At 49.5% G+C, this 16,871-nt stretch overlaps 1 protein-coding gene across 1 annotated transcript in view; it reads left to right on the forward strand.

Moving 5' to 3' along the window:
- The window catches only part of LOC139266828 (adhesion G protein-coupled receptor F4-like), a 186,779-nt gene that overhangs the window by 137,378 nt on the left and 32,530 nt on the right, over positions 1-16,871 (forward strand). The window contains exon 9 of the mRNA XM_070884435.1: positions 16,290-16,414. Within this exon, the coding sequence (XP_070740536.1) occupies positions 16,290-16,414 (125 nt within the window). The remainder of the gene's footprint in view (positions 1-16,289; positions 16,415-16,871) is intronic.

Below are 16,871 nucleotides of genomic sequence, written 5' to 3' on the forward strand. Positions count from 1 at the left end.
GTTCACGAGTTACCGCTGTGGATTGTTCCAGGCAATGGCCCAACGCTGCTCGGCAGGAGCTGGTTGGAGAAAATCAGATATGACTGGAACGACATAAAGGCGTTGTCGTCGGGGGAAGAAACATGTGCCCAAGTATTAAGCAAGTTCCCCTCGCTGTTCGAACCGGGTATCGGCAACTTCACTGGAGCTAAGGTGCCGATCCACGTGGACTCAGGTGCGAGACCCATCCATCATAAAGCTCAGGCAGTGCCGCAATGATGAGCGAGAAGGTCGAAATTGAACTGGACAGTCTCCAGCATGAAGGGATCATATCACCGGTCGAATTTAATGAATGGGCCAGCCCCATTGCTCCTGTGCTGAAAAGTGATGGCACAGTCAGAATCTGTGGAGACTACAAGGCTACAATCAAGAGCGTTTTGAAACAAGATCAATACCCGTTACCAAAGGCTGATAACTTATTTGCGATGCTAGTCGGAGGAAAGTCGTTTACAAAACTGGACTTGACGTCGGCCTATATGACGCAGGAGTTGGTCAAGACGTCGAAGAGACTTACGTGCATTAACACGCACAAAGGACTCTTTATTTACCACAGGTGCCCGTTTGGAATTCACTCGGCTGCAGCAATATTCCAGAGGAATATGGAAAGTCTATTGAAGTCCGTTCCCAGAACCGTCGTGTTCCAAGGTGACATCCTGATCACCGGTCGTGACTCCAAGGAACATCATGACAACCTGGAAGAGGTTCTACTGTGTTTGGACAGAGTGGGACTCAGACTGAAATGCTCGAAGTGCATCTTCATGGCACCGGAGGTCGAATTCCTCGGGAGGAAAATCGCCGCTGATGGCATCAAACCTACTGATGTGAAAACCAAAGCCATCAAGAATGCACCCAAGCCGCAGAATGTGACGGAGCTGCGTTCATTCCTGGGTCGACTCAACTACTTTGGTAACTTTCTACCTAAATTGAGCACCTTACTCGAACCACTATTGAGAAAAGGCGACAACTGGGTGTGGGGTGCATTGCAAGACAGAGCTTTCGAGAAAGCCACCAATCTGCTTTGCTCGAAAAAGCTGCTGGTACATTATGACCTATGTAAACGTTTGGTTTTGGCCTGTGACGCATCGTCATATGGAATTGGTTGCATGTTACAACAAGCCAATGAGTCAGGGAAACTTCAACCCGTCGCGTATGCATCTACAAGTTTGTCTAAAGCAGAAAGAGCCTACAGTATCGTAGAAAAAGAAGCTTTTGCGTGTGTGTACGGTGTTAAAAAGATGCATCAATACCTGCTCGGTCTGAGGTTCGAATTAGAGACCGATCACAAGCCGCTCATTTTGTTGTTTTCTGAGAGCAAAGGTATCAATACCAACGCTTCATCCCACATCCAAAGGTGGGCACTGACATTATCTGCCTATGATTATGTCATTCACCACAGACCTGGCACAGAGAATTGTGCCGATGCTTTGAGCCAGTTGCCGTTGCCTATACCGGAGGTGGGAACATCACAACCGGCACATTTAATGTTAATCGTGGATGGTTTTAAAAGTGAAGGTACCCCTATCATGGCTCAACAAGTTAAGATCTGGACAAGTCAGGACACAATATTATCGGTGGTAAGGGGTTGCATCCTCAAAGGGGATTGGTCTGCCATACCCAAGCAAATGTGCGAGGAGGCCAAACCGTACATTCGCTGTAAGGACGGACTGTCTATTCAAGCAGATTGCATATTGTGGGAGAGACAAGTTTGTGCATGAGTTACACAGCACACGTCCTGGTATAGTGATGATGAAGGCCATCGCCAGCTCCCAAATGTTGTGTATGGAGAAAGAGTCAGACTGAACACTGTGAGTTCAAAGTAAAGTGTGACCTTAGTCTTTTATTGCAGGTCTCCAGAATGCCTCTCCAACCTGTGAAGCCTTCTTAAATACCTGTGCTTCCAAGGGATTATGGGATCCCTTGGGACTCCAGGGTATGAGCCCTCTGGTGGCTGTACAGAGTATATACTAGTTGACATATATAACAACACTCGCCCCCCCCCAAAGTCAGTAGTGTAACTATTTACAATGTGAGTCGATCTGGGGCCTTCTTGCCCTGGTTGATCATCTCGGTGTGAAAGCTGGTGTTGTTGAACCATTTGTTGGGCCTTCGTTGGGCTGCTGTGCAGCTGGTCTTGCTGGGCTGCCTGGTATGTTGGGCCCTGCAGGGCTGCTGTGGATGATGGGTTCTGCTTCGTGGTCAACCGTGGTGTCGGTTGACATTGGTGTGTGTGTTGGGGGATCAAAAAAGGTAGGATCCAAGGTGGGTTGCTCAGGATAGTCCGTAAATCTGAGTTTGATTTGGTCCAAGTGTTTCCGGTAAATGAGTCCATTTTAAAGTTTGACCCGAAACACCCTGCTCCCCTCTTTTGCCACGACAGTGCTGAGAAGCCACTTGGGACCTTGTCCATAATTTAATACAAATAAAGGATCATTGGCTTTAATCTCGCGTGACACATTTGCGCTATCATGGAATGCACTTTGTTGAAGCCGCCTGCTCTCTACCTGTTCATTTAGATCAGGGTGAACTAATGAGAGCCTTGTCTTAAGTGCTCTTTTCATCAGCAGTTCAGCAGGTGGTATCCCCGTGAGTGAGTGTGGTCTCGTGCGGTAGCGAAGCAGGACTCGGTATAGGCGAGTCTGCAGTGAGCCTTCAGTTACCCTCTTCAAGCCTTGCTTGATGGTTTGCACTGCTCTCTTTGCCTGACCATTGGACACTGGTTTAAACGGGGCAGATGTGACATGTTTGACCCCGTAACGGGTCATGAATTCTTTGAACTCAGCACTGGTAAAACATGGCCCGTTGTCATTCACCAGGACATCGGGTAAGCTGTGTGTGGCAAACATGGCCCGCAGGCTTTCAGTGGTGGCAGCGAACGTCCTAGCTGACATTATCTCACATTCAATTCACTTGGAATACGCGTCTACAACCACAAGGAACATTTTACCCAAGAACGGACTGGCATAGTCAACATATACCCGAGACCACGGTTTGGAGGGCCAAGACTGTTGTGTATTTCTAAAACATGCACTCCCATGTTCCGCCAAAAGGGAGCACATCCCCAGAAGTCCCAAGGGATCCCAGCATCCCTTGGGAGCACTGTATATAAGCTGGCCTCTAAGGCCTGTTACTCACTCTGGAGTGTCTTAAAAAGATTGAGGTCACTGTTACTTTAACCTCCCTGTGTGCAGTCTCATCTGTGTTAGGAAAACAACAACTGGCGACGAATACACGAATCCAACGCAAAGATGCAGCAAACTGTGGGCATTCTGGAGAAGTTCTCGGAGGGTGAGGACTGGGAAGCCTATGTCGAATGGATAGAACAGTACTTTGTAGCCAACGAGCTGGACGGAGCAGGAAGCGCTGCAAAAAGGAGAGTGGTCCTCCTCACGGTCTGCGGGGCACCGACCTACAGCCCCACGAAGAATCTTCTGGCTCCGGTGAAACCCACAGATAAGTCGTATGAGGAGCTGTGTACACTGGTTCGGGAGCATCTTAACCCGAGGGAGAGCGTGCTGATGGCGAGGTATTGGTTCTATAAGTATCAGAGATCTGAAGGTCAGGAAGTGGCGAGCTACGTCGCCGAGCTAAGGCGACTTGCAGGACATTGTGAGTTTGATGGCTACCTAGAGCAAATGCTCAGAGACTTTTTTGTACTGGGCATTGGCCACGAGACTATCCTACGAAAACTTTTGACTGCAGAGACACCGGCCCTCAGTAAGGCCATTGTGATAGCACAGGCGTTTATGCCAACCAGTGATAACACCAACAAAGCTCTCAGCCCACAAGTGCTAGCAATGTTCAAAATTAACTGGAACTGTGTTTGCGAGCAGAAATGTACAGGGCAGAAACCACGAGTCTGCAACTGCCAACAGGCCTCAGGTAACCTAGATGACTCAGAATCCGCAACAAAGGATGAATGCAAGGCAATTCACACCTTGTTGGCATTGTGGAGGCTTCCATTCAGCTTATTCATGCCGCTTCAAAGGGTATGTTTGCAAGAGCTGTGGAACAATGGGGCACTTCCAACGAGCTTGCAGATGAGCTGCAAGCTCTGCAAACCAGCTAACCACCATGTGGCAGAGGAAGATCGATCCATGGTGGATCAAAGCAATTTCGAGCCTCAGAGAGAGGAGGCAAATGCTGAAGTACACGGCCTACATGATGCAGGAGCTGGAGGAGTCTTCAAAGGGTCTCACCTGCATCAACACGTTCAAGGGACTGTTCATCGACAACAGATGCCCGTTTGGAATTCGGTTGGCTGCAGCGATCTTCCAGAGAAACATGGAGTGCCGACTCAAGTCGGTACCACCCACGGTGGTATTTCAGGATGACATATTGGTCACAGGTCGGAACACTGTCGAGCACCTACAAAACCTGGAAGAGGTCCTCCAGCGACTGGATCGCGTAGGGCTGCAGCTGAAAAGGTTGAAATGCGTCTTCATGGCAACAGAAGTTGAGTTTTTGGGGAGAAAGATCGCGGCGGACGGCATTCGGCCCACAGACTCCAAACTCAGAGGCTATCAGTAATGCGCCCAGGTCACGGAGCTGCGGTCGTTCATGGGACTCCTCAACTATTTTAGTAACTTCCTACCGGGGTTAAGCACTCTCTTAGAGCCCCTACATGTGTTATTGTGTAAAGGTGAGAACTGGGTATGGGGAAAAAAACCAAGTAATTGCTTTTGAGAAAGCCAGAAACATTTTATGCTCCAACAAGCTGCTTGTATTGTATAACCCATGTAAAAGATTGTGCTAGCATGTGATGCATCGTCGTACGGAGTCGAGTGTGTATTGCAACAAGCTAATGTTGCGGGGAAGTTGCAACCTGTTGCCTGTGCCTCCAGGAGCTGTTCTAAGGCTGAGAGGGCTTTCAGCGTGTGTGTTCGGGGTACAGAAAATGCATCAATACCTGTTTGGCCTCAAATTTGAGCTGGAAACCGATCACAAGGCCCTCATATCCCTGAAAACAAGGGGATAAAAACTAATGTCTCAGCCCGCATACAAAGGTGGGCACTCGCGCTATCAGCGTATAACAATACCATCCGCCACAGACCAGGCACCGAGAACTGTGCAGATGCTCTCAGTCAGCTACCATTGCCCACCACGGGGGTGGAAATGGTGCAGCCCGCAGACTTGTTGATGGTCATGGAAGCATTTGAAAATGATAAATCACCTGTCACGGCCCGCCAGATTAGGACTTGTTCAAGCCAAGATCCTCTGCTGTCCCTAGTAAAAAAACTGTTTATGCATGGGAGCTGGGCCAGCATCCCCTTTGAAATGCAAGAGCTAATCAAGCCATTGCAGTGAGGAAAGGACGAGCTGTCCATTCAGGCAGACTGCCTGTTGTGGGGTAACCGCGTAGTGCGACCTAAAAAGGACAGGGAGACGTTCATCTCGGATCTCCATAGCACACACCCGGGTATAGTAATGATGAAAGGGATAGCCAGATCCCACGTGTGGTGGCCCGGTATCGACTCTGACTTAGAGTCCTGTGTACGGCAATGCAGCGTGTGTGCTCAGTTGAGCAACGCGCCCAGAGACAACCACTAAGTTTGTGGTCCTGGCCCTCCAGACCCTGGTCGAGGATCCATGTCGACTCTGCGGGCCCGTTTCTCGGTAAAATGTTCCTGGTGGTGGTGGATGCTTTTTCAAAATGGATTGAATGTGAAATAATGTCGGGAAGCACCGCCACTGCCACCATTGAAAGCCTGAGGGCCATGTTTGCCACCCACGGCCTGCCTGACATACTGGTTAGTGACAACGGGCCATGTTTCACCAGTGCTGAATTTAAAGAATTCATGACCCGCAATGGGATCAAACATGTCACCTCAGCCCCATTTAAACCAGCCTCCAATGGGCAGGCAGAGCGGGCAGTACAAACAGAGCCTTAAATGAGTCACAGAGGGCTCACTCCAAACCCGCCTGTCCTGGGTACTGCTCAGCTACCGCACGAGACCCCACTCGCTCACGGGATGCCCCCGGCTGAGCTACTCATGAAAAGGACACTTAAAACCAGACTGTTGCTGGTTCACCCCAACCTGCATGATCAGGTAGAGAGCAGGCAGCAGCAACAAAATGTAAATGATGGTCGCGCCACTGTGTCATGGGAAATTGATCTGAATGACTCTGTGTGTGTACTAAACTATGGACATGGTCCCAACTGGATCGCGGGCACGGTGATAGCTAAAGAAGGGAGTCGGGTGTTTGTAGTCAAACTAGACAATGGACAAATTTGCAGAAAGCACCTGGACCAAACGAGGCTGCGGTTCACAGACTGCCCTGAACAATCCACAGCAGACACCACCCTTTTTGAGCCCACAACACACACCCAAAGGATCAACGACACTACGCCGGACCAGGAAATCAAACCCATCACATCCAAGAGCCCAGCAAGGCCAGGCTCGCCCAGCAGCCCTGCAGGGCCAATAACACGCCAGCCCAGCGAGGGAACAGCCAACACACCAGAACAAACATTTGTACGGAGGCGGTCCACCAGGGAAAGAAAGGCTCCCGACCACCTCACCCTGTAAATCGTTTCCACTTTGACTTTGGGGGGGGGGGGGGAGTGATGTTGTGTATCTGTAAAGCATGCACTCCCATGTTCCGCCACCAGGGAACGCATCCCCTGAAGTCCCAAGGGATCCCAGCATCCCTTGGGAGCACTGTATATAAGCCGGCCCCTAAGGCCTGTTACTCTGGAGTGTCTTAATAAACACTGAGGTCACTGTTACTTTAACCTCCCTGTGTGCAGTCTCATCTGTGTTAGGAACACAACAAAGACCATAAAATTAACGGTGCCTCCCTGGGTACATTGCTTAACTGCGAGCATGTATTACATCTGTGAACGCAGGACTCTACGTCCGCATCGATACCAGGCCACCACACGTGAGATCTGGCTATCGCTTTCATCATTACGATGCCTGGGTGGATACCGTGGAGGTCATTGATGAAGGTGTCTGCCCTTCTTGGGGACCACTACTCAATTGCCCTACAGAAGGCAGTCTGCCTGTATAGACATTTCATCTTTGCGCCACTGGAATGCCTTTATCTCTTACTGCATTTCCATTGGGACACTGGACCAACTCCCATGAAGCACACAGCTTTTGCTCACTCTCAAATGCTTCCATAACCATGGCTAGATCTGCGGGCTGCGCCATTTCCACCCCCGTGGTGGGCAATGGCAGCCTACTGAGAGCATCGGTGCAGTTTTCTGTGCCTGGCCTATGGCGGATGGCATAGTTGTATGCGGACAACGTGCACGCTCATCTCTGGATGCGGGCCGATGCGTTGGTATTTATCCCTTTACTCTCAGAAAACAGGGATGTAAGTGACTTATGGTCAGTTCCCAATTCGAATTTTAGCCCAAACTGGTATGATGCATTTTCTTTACCCCATAGACACACACTAACGCTTCTTTTTCAATCATGCTGTAGGCTCTCTCGATTTTAGACAGACTCCTGGATGCATAAGTAACTGGTTGCAGTTTCCCAAAATCATTCGCTTGTTGCAATACACACCCGACACCATATGACGACGCATCATATGCTAGTACCACACGCTTACATGGATCATAAACACAAGCAATTTGTTTGAGCATAACAATTTTTTCGCTTTTTACAAAGGCATTTTCTTGGCTTTTACCCCAAATCCATTCACCCGCTTTTCGTAGTAAAACATGCAGTGGTTCTAGCAGGGTGCTGAGACTCGGTAAGAAGTTACCAAAGTAGTTCAGGAATCCCAGAAACGACCGCAGCTCTGTCACGTTCTGTGGCCTCGGTGCATTCTTGATTGCCTCGTTCTTCGCTTTGGTGGGCCTGATGCCGTCCGCCGCAATCCTCCTTCGCAGGAACTCCATTTCAGGCGCCAGGAAAACACATTTCGAGCATTTTAACCTGAGCCCCACGTGGTTGAGTCGACTAAGAACCTCCTCCAGGTTCTGCAGGTGCTCGACTGTGTTCCGACCTGTGACCAAGATGTCGTCCTGGAAGACCACGGTGTGCGGGACCAACTTCAGTCGGCATTCCATGTTTCTCTGGAATATTGCCGCCGCTGATCGGATTCCAAACGGGCATCTGTTATAAACAAAAAGACCTTTGTGCATGTTGATGCAGGTGAGGGCCTTCGATGATTCCGCCAGTTCCCGCATCATGTAGGCTGAAGTCAGATCCAGCTTCGTGAATGTCTTTTCTCCCACCAGTGTTGCAAATAGGTCATCGGCTTTTGGTAGTGGATATTGGTCCTGCAGGGAGAAATGATTGATCGTTACTTTGTAATCGCCACAGATTCTGATGGTGCCGTCTCCCTTGAGGACTGGGACAATAGGACTGGCCCACTTGCTGAACTCGATTGGTGAAATGATGCGGTCTCGTTGCAGCCGGTCTAGCTTGATCTCTACCCTTTCTCTCATCATGTACGGTACTGCTCTCGCCTTGTGATGGATGGGTCGCGCCCCCGGAATTAGGTGGATCTGCACTTTTGCTCCTTGGAATTTCCCGATGCCTGGTTTGAACAGCGAAGGAAATTTGTTTAAGACCTGGGCACACGAAGTGACGTCAGTGGGCAATAGCGCTCAGATGTTGTCCCAATTCCAGCGTATCTTTCCCAGCCAGCTCCTGCTGAGCAGCGTGGGACCATCGCCCGGTACGACCCAGAGTGGTAGCTTGTGCACTGCTCCATCATAGGAGACCTTTACGGTAGCACTGCCGATTACATGAATCAGTTCTTTCATGTAAGTTCTTAGTCTCGTGTGAACTGGAGTTAAGACTGGCCTTGAGGCCTTGTTGCACCACACCCTTTCAAAAGTCTTTTTGTCCATGATGGACTGGCTTGCGCCTGTGTCCCACTCTATTGACCGGGTGTCCATTTAGTTCAACATTCAGCATTATCGGGGGACAATTCGTGGTGAATGTGTGCACCCAATGTACCTCTGTCTCCTCTATCTGAGGCTCTGGTTCGTAATGATCCTCCGTGGATCTGTCCTCCTCTGCAATGTGGTGGTTTGCAGGTTTAACAGGCTTAGCAGCTCATTTGCACACTCGTTGGAGGAGTCCCATTTTTCCACAGCACTTGCAAATGTATCCTTTGAATCGGCATAAATGGAAATGATGATCACTCACACAGCGCCAACAAGGTGTTAATGGCCTTGCATTCATCACCCTTGATGGTGGGCTCTGAGACATCTGCGGACGTATAGCTGCAGGCATGTGTGACCTGCCCTGTACGTTAAGATTCGAAAACAACATCACTTTGTTCACAGTACTTGTAGCAGCACTTGTGTGCTGAGAGATTTGCTTCGTATTGTCACTGGTGGCAATGAACGCCTGGGCTATCACTATGGCCTTACTCAAGGTTGGGGTCTCTACAGTCAAAAGCTTGCGAAGTATGGTTTCGTGGCCAATGCCAAGTATGAAAAAGTCTCTGAGCATGTGCTCCAAAGTCCTTCAAATTCGCAATGTCCTGCAAGGCGTCTCAGCTCGGCGACATAACTCGACACTTCCTGGCCTTCAGACCTTTTGTAGGTGTAGAACCGGTACCTCACTATCGGAACGCTTTCCTTCCAGTTCAACTGCTCTCGGACCACTGTGCACAAATCGTCGTATGATTTCTCCGTGGGTTTCGCTGGAGTGAGCAGATTATTCTTGAGGCCATACGTTGGTGCCCCACAGATGGTGAGGAGGATCGCCCTTCATTTGGCAGCGCTCTCTTCCTTAACTAGCTCGTTGGCCACGAAGTATTGGTCGAGTCACTCCACAAAAGTTTCCCAATCATCTCCCTCCGAAAATTTCTCCAGGATGCCCACTGATCTCTGCATCTTTGGGTTTGCTCTCTGTATCTCGTCGCCAGTTGTTGTGTATTGCGAAAGAGTCAGACTGAAAACTAGGAGCTGAAAGTAAAGTGTGACCGTAGTCTTTTATTGCTTGTCTCCAGAGTGCCTCTCCAAGCTGTGAAGCCGCCTTAAATACCTGTGTTCCCAAGAGATTATGGGATCCCTTGGGACTCTGGGGAATGAGCACTCTGGTGGTTGTGCAGAGTAAATACAAGTCCATATATATAACACCAGGACTTGATCCTGAGCTGGAAGCATGCGTACATCAATGCAACACCTGCATGCAGCTCAGCAAAGCACCAGCGGAATCACTGCTGAGTCTGTGGTCATGGCCATCCAAACCTTGGTCCAGGATCCATGTAGATTTTGCAGGTCCCTTCCTGGGCAAGGTGTTTTTAGTGGTGGTGGATGCTTATTCGAAGTGAACAGAATGTGTAATCATGTCATCCAGTACATCCACGGCAACCATAGAGAATCTCAATGTCATGTTCGCGACACATGGTCTGCCTAACATAGTGGTGAGCAACAATGGGTCGTGCTTCACCAGTCAGGAGTTTCAAGAGTTTGTAAAACTTAACGGCATAAAACATGTAAGGTCAGCACCATTCAAGCCTGCATCCAATGGGCAAGCTGAACCTGCAGTCCAAATTATCAAGCAAAGCATGAGGAGAGTAACTCAAGGGTCACTGCAGATCCGCTTGTCTTGCATACTGCTGAGTTAAAGGACAAGACCCCACATACTCACAGGGGTCTCGCCTGCTGAACTCATAATGAAAAGAGTTCTGAAGACCAAGCTATCTCTGGTACACCCGGATTTAAATAATCATGTTGAATACAGAAGACAGAGTCATTTAGGGTATTATGATCACGCAACTGTGTCACGCGAGATTTCTGTCAATGATCCTGTATATGTGTTGAACTATGGTCAGGGTCTCAAATGGATCACTAGCATGGTCATGGCCAAGGAGGGCAACAGAGTATTTGTTATTAAACTCAAGAATGGGCAAACTTGCAGGAAACACTTGGATTAAACAAAGCTGAGGCACACAGATGAGCCAGAACAATCGGACGAAGAAACCGTCGACGACCAACCAACCTACCAGCAGCCTTCAGTGGATTCGAGGGTCATCAGTGAACCTGGAATTTCCATCACGGACTTGTTCAATAAAAATGGACTTGCAATTCCTGACATGGCCACTGCCACCCCCAACAAGTCAGCCATTCAGCCACCAGCCACAACAGACTCTGCACATTCACCCAAGGCCAGAATCGAACTGAGACGGTCAACCCAGGAGCGTAAAGCACCAGACCATCTCAACCTGTGAAAGACTTTGATAAGTTCTCAGAGGAGAGTATTGTCATGTATGTACATTCTGTTTGTAGCCACCAGATGGTGTCATTGTTGGAGGCCACTGAGCAGCACGCACATGGTGCTGCTCTGGTATAAAATGCCAGCCATTTTGTGAGTCAGACACTTTGGGCCGTAATAAAGCAAAGCTTAGTTAAACAGGACTCAGTTTGAACCTTTATTGCATACATTACAATATCTATTTTGTTTTTTCGATGTGCCACCACCATTGATTGCTGGGCTTCAGTTTACTTTGCCTCCAATCGCTCCCCCTGGTTTAGTCAGGTCCATTTCGACACAACAAGATTCTTTGGCAATCATGGGCTCAGTGTTGGCAATGGATCCCCTCCTCCGACTTCACCATCGGAGGATGGTTCACAGAAGACAAGAGCAACAGACAGGGGGATGCAGACGGAACAGTAGGAGCAACATGAAGACGTCCATGAGGATGTGGGCAGAGGAAGACACATAAACAGAAATGGCAACAGAAGGCCGTACGCACCAGGGATTTCCTACGTTCACCTCACTGAGAGCAGTGTGTGCGAAGGCTGCATTTAGGAAATGCGTGGTAACAGAGCTGTGCCATTTGCTGCAGCCAGACCTCGGGCTTCAGGCCAGGGTGACGTCAGCTCTCTCAGTGGCAGTGAAGGTCACCATTGCCCTCAATTTCTATGCCAGTGGATTTTTCCAGGGAGCCACAGCAGACAAATTGAACATCTCCCAGATGCTGCCCATTGCTCCATTCATGATGTCACAGATGCTCTGTACAGAAGGAGGATGAAACATAGAAACATAGAAACATAGAAAATAGGTGCAGGAGTAAGCCATTCAGCCCTTCTAGCCTGCACCGCCATTCAATGAGTTCATGGCTGAACATGCAACTTCAGTACCCCCTTCCTGCTTTCTCGCCATACCCCTTGATCCCCCGAGTAGTAAGGACTTCATCGAACTCCTTTTTGAATATGTTTAGTGAATTGGCCTCAACAACTTTCTGTGGTAGAGAATTCCACAGGTTCACCACTCTCTGGGTGAAGAAGTTTCTCCTCATCTCGATCCTAAATGGCTTACCCCTTATCCTTAGACTGTGACCCCTGGTTCTGGACTTCCCCAACATTGGGAACATTCTTCCTGCATCTAACCTGTCTAAACCCATCAGAATTTTAAACGTTTCTATGAGGTCCCCTCTCATTCTTCTGAACTCCAGTCTGTAGTCCAGGATGGACTACGTCTCATTTCCCATGACCAGACAGACACAGCTGCAGCGGTCAACTGGCTTTGTCAGGATAGCGGGCTTCCCCATGGTGCAGGGTGCCATAGGCTGCACACACGTCGCCTTGAGGGCTCCGCTCTCCAATCCTGAGATCTTTGAAAACCAAAATGGATACCACTCACTCAATGTCCAGTTGGTGTGTGACCACACGTGCACAATAATGGCTGTTAATGCTCTCTATCCTGACAGCAGCCACGATGCCTTCATCCTGTGCCAGAGCGGTGTGTCAGCTCTGTTCCAGCCACCTAATGCAGCTCTTGGCTGGTCCTCGGGACAAAGGCTACTCGCTATGCACCTGGCTCATGACTCCCCCCGCAACCCCACCACTCCTGCCCAGCACTCTTACAATGACAGTTATACTGCCACCAGGAGCATCATTGAGCAGACCATCGGAGAGCTGAAGCAACGGTCCCGCTGCCTTGACCACTCGGGAGGAGGCCTGCAGTACTCCCCTGAGCGGATGTCCCTATTCATCGTCGTCTGCTGCATGCTTCACAACTTGGCAATCATGAGGGAACAACCATTGCTCGAAGACATAGCCATTGCACCTCAGGAGGAAGAGCAGCAGCAGGACCAGGAGCAGGAGGCGCTGTAGGAGGAGAACAAGAAGTTGCAGGAGGATGCACAGCCGGCAGGCAGGATGGACCGACAACATCCCAATCCTCCAAGGGTGATCCGAGACAGTCTCCTAAGATCTCAGTTACAATAAGACCTTCACCACTTACCACTTCCTTTGTGCCTCCCCATAAACACATCAATGAGCCCTTCCTTCAATATCACATGCCCAACACTGAAGTGAGTGACAAGACCAAACAGTAAAGATGAAAATTAACATTTGTGAAAAAATTGCAACATCAGCATAACATACATCATTCATCCTTGTGCATCTCCTTATATTCCCTTTTGGGTAAACCTACTCTACTACTACGCCGCCATGTGTCCCCTGTGGCTGTGGCACGGCTGGTGGGAGGCTGCTGTGTGTCATGGCCAGAGACTACAGATGGCCTTGTAGGATGCCCTCGACCAGCTCTGGGCCTGGAAGGCCCGGCTGCAGAGTGAGGGACCTCAGGCTGGGCTGTGGCAGTCTGGGCTGGCTGGGTGACAGCCGTAGACAGTTGCAATGACGGAGTGGCAGTGGTGGGATCAGAAATGCTGAGAGAGGACAGCAGGACCCTGCTCCACTGAGCCAGTGCCACTCCTCCGGGGCAGCACCTCAGCCTCCACACCAATATGATTGAGCACAGATTGCTGGGCTACTGCGACACTGTGAGATCCCTGGTAGACTGTGATTGACCCAGCTGAGACTGCATGACATCACCGAGATGTTGCTTGGCATCATGCTGAGACTGCATGAGAGCAGTCTGAGCATCCGGCGAGCAACGATTGACTATTGCAGCACCAAGATGATGCGTTGCTTCCACCTGTGCCCCAATAAAAGCTGCCACATCGTCCATGAGATGCCTCAAGATCTGGATCCACACGGTCTATCTGGGAGTCCACTATCGTCAGCACACTGGCAATGATCGGCTCCATGGTGTCGCAGAGCTGTCTACAATGCGGCAGGCAGACTCCTCCACGCCCCTTATCACTTGCGACAGGCTCTCGGGCACCCTTGCCATTGCCCCTATTGTGTCAGAGTGCAGGGCCATCACCCTTGATTCAAACGCCTCCCCAACAAGGTCTTCATCTGAGTCCTGTGGAGCAGAACTCACGCGTGTACTCGCTCTCCAGGGAGCTGGCTCCAGAGCTTGCCTTCCCCCTTGACCCTGCTGCAGCCTGCTAGGCCCTGGTACATCACCCAGTGCAGACCCTTCTCTTTAGCTCAACTGCAATGACCGCGTACTCCCAGTATCTGAGCTGGCGCGTGCAAGTGTGAGAAGTAGTGACTCAGTGTTTGCATCGTCCTCCTACCCCTCCTGCCCTCACTCCTCCTCCCTCATTTCTTCTCCCTGTAGACCGGGTTGGGGGGTTGGGCTCAGGCACAGGCTGGGCCGCGGCTGGGGCATTGTCCAAAAACACAAATGGCATAAGAGTCGCTTTAAGATGAGAGAAGGGGGGTAGGCATGCAGGAAGAAAGGTGGTCAGAATGTGGAACAGCTAAATGATGAGGCCTTCTGTTTAAATGGAAGGTGGAATGAGAGGAAGGCTTTCACTTACCAATGTTGGCCTCAGTGGGCTCGCTGGTCCCCACTACCACGGGGATAGCAACCTGCGGGCCCATAAGGCGAAGTATTCGTTCCTCCAGGCCTGTGAGCTGCTCAGTTCAGGCTCCTCCCCATGTTTGTTGCTACTGCAGCCTGTTATGTGCCATCTTGGCCGGTAAAAGAAAGGAAGCTTGGTGAGTAACAGTGCAGTTATGAAAGTGGAATAAATGCTTGGGCAGTTTTAAGCTGCTGTGATTCTAAACAAAGCATCAAATGAGTCAATAACTGTGAGTGGGCACATCCTGAGTTAAATGCTGCTTTGCTGAGTCTGCACAGAGGCTGCCCTGTAAGAGTTGTGGGAACAGACAGAGGCTCACAGGTTCCTAGGTAAGATTTGGAGGAACATGTACTCACTTTGACCAGACGAGTGAGATCACAGAAATTCTTGTGACACTGTGTGGGTGTGCCGCCAACAACGAAGGTTCCCGACACCTCGGCAGCCACCTCTGCCTAGAGAGCTGTGAGAAGCTGTGGAGTGGCGCTCCCAGCTGGAGGGAAGGGGATGTTCCTCCTGTCCTCCACCGACACCACCAGTGACTCCAATTCGGCATCTGAGAAACGGCTGGCGTCTTGTGCTGCCTCTCCCAGCTGCCATGACGGCCCTCACTGTGAAGAAGAGAATCAGCAGAACAAGCAGCAAGGCAACTTCTTTAAGAAGCCCAATGACCAGGTAGCTTGTTATGAGTGAATGGATCTCACCTGAAATTGGCTGCACATTTCCACCACTGCCCCTCCAGCGTCCTGCAGCGCCCCTCCAATGCCCCTCCAGCGTCTCTGCAGGGCCCCTGCAAAGCCCTTCCAGCGCCCCTCCAATGCCCCTCCAGCGTCCCTGCAGGGCCTCTGCAAGACCCCTCCAGCACTCCTGCAGGTCCCCTCCAGCGCCCCTGCAGCGCCTCTCCAACTCCACGCAGAGGCCATTTAGCGCTCCAACAACACAGCTGTCCAATTTGGGAAATAAAGTGCTGAATTTACAAACTTTCTCCCACCCATCTCGGCTGGCACTAAGTTTTCACTTTATTTAAATGATGCACCACAAACCCAGTGCAGGGCAATTTCGGCCCCTTTTACTCTAGATTGCTACCTGTCCTTTTCCATAGCTAATCTGAACCTTATGATACAATGATCACTGTCCTTAAATGTTCACTGACTGACACTTGCTCCACTCGACCTACCTCATTCCCCAGAACCAGATCCAGCAATGCCTCCTCCCTCGTCGGGCCGTAAACATACTGATCAAGATATTCTCCTGAACACACTTCAGAAATTCTTCCCCTTCTCTGCCCTTTACATTATTACAATCCCAGTCTATATCTGTGTCATCCCCGTCGTTACTGTCAAAGAATTCTGGAAGTGGTGAATGAGCCATTGGAGTTACCCTGAGGAGCCACTGAAACTTCGGTGGAAAGTTCAGCCTGGTGAGAATCAAATTTTACATTTTGAAGCTTATTGAAGAGAAAGCAGCTTCTATTTTAACCCTAGTTACTCCAAACTGTACACGATACAGGTAGAAATTCCAATTCAGCTGCATCTTCAATAGGTTCTTAGTTTGAATTACTTTCAGAAAATGGCTGCAATAACCTCCTTTTTTTGTCTTTATTAATTTAGCAATGGGAGTATTAATGTGGTCTATGATGTATTCTCTAACCAAGCTTTAACTAGTGCAGAAATCGAAGCCAGCAAAACTACTCTGAAAGACAATCTTGATAGATACACACCTGAGTTCATTGCCAGTAAGTAGTCTTTTGAATAATAAACTAATTTTGATAGAGAGTTTGAAGTTATAAATGTGTAGTTTATGGTAGAGCTAGAATATTTATTGCCTAACTAAATAGGGTGCTTAGTTTATTTGCATTGTTGGATGTTAAAGCACTTTAAGCAATTATTAATGGTAATTACATTAATTGCATAGTCTGAGCCACTAGTGGAAGGACATGTGCTCATCTCACACTTGAACATCTAAGCAATCAGGACTCCTATTAGTCTCTCGGAATTCTGGGTGCAGCAATGGTTGAGAAATATAAACTTTAGTACAAAGAAGAAATTAAACCAGACTTTCAGGTTTTGGACACTTTGGAACAAGCACTCTTGGATGATCTGGGTCTCAAAATTGTTGCTTAGTCAATAATTGGTATCACTTTCCATACCTGGACCTGTACCTGTGTTCAACTTCAGTGTCAGGAGGGTCCA

The sequence above is a fragment of the Pristiophorus japonicus genome, chromosome 7, assembly GCF_044704955.1.
Source record: "Pristiophorus japonicus isolate sPriJap1 chromosome 7, sPriJap1.hap1, whole genome shotgun sequence".
NCBI lineage: Eukaryota > Metazoa > Chordata > Chondrichthyes > Pristiophoridae > Pristiophorus > Pristiophorus japonicus.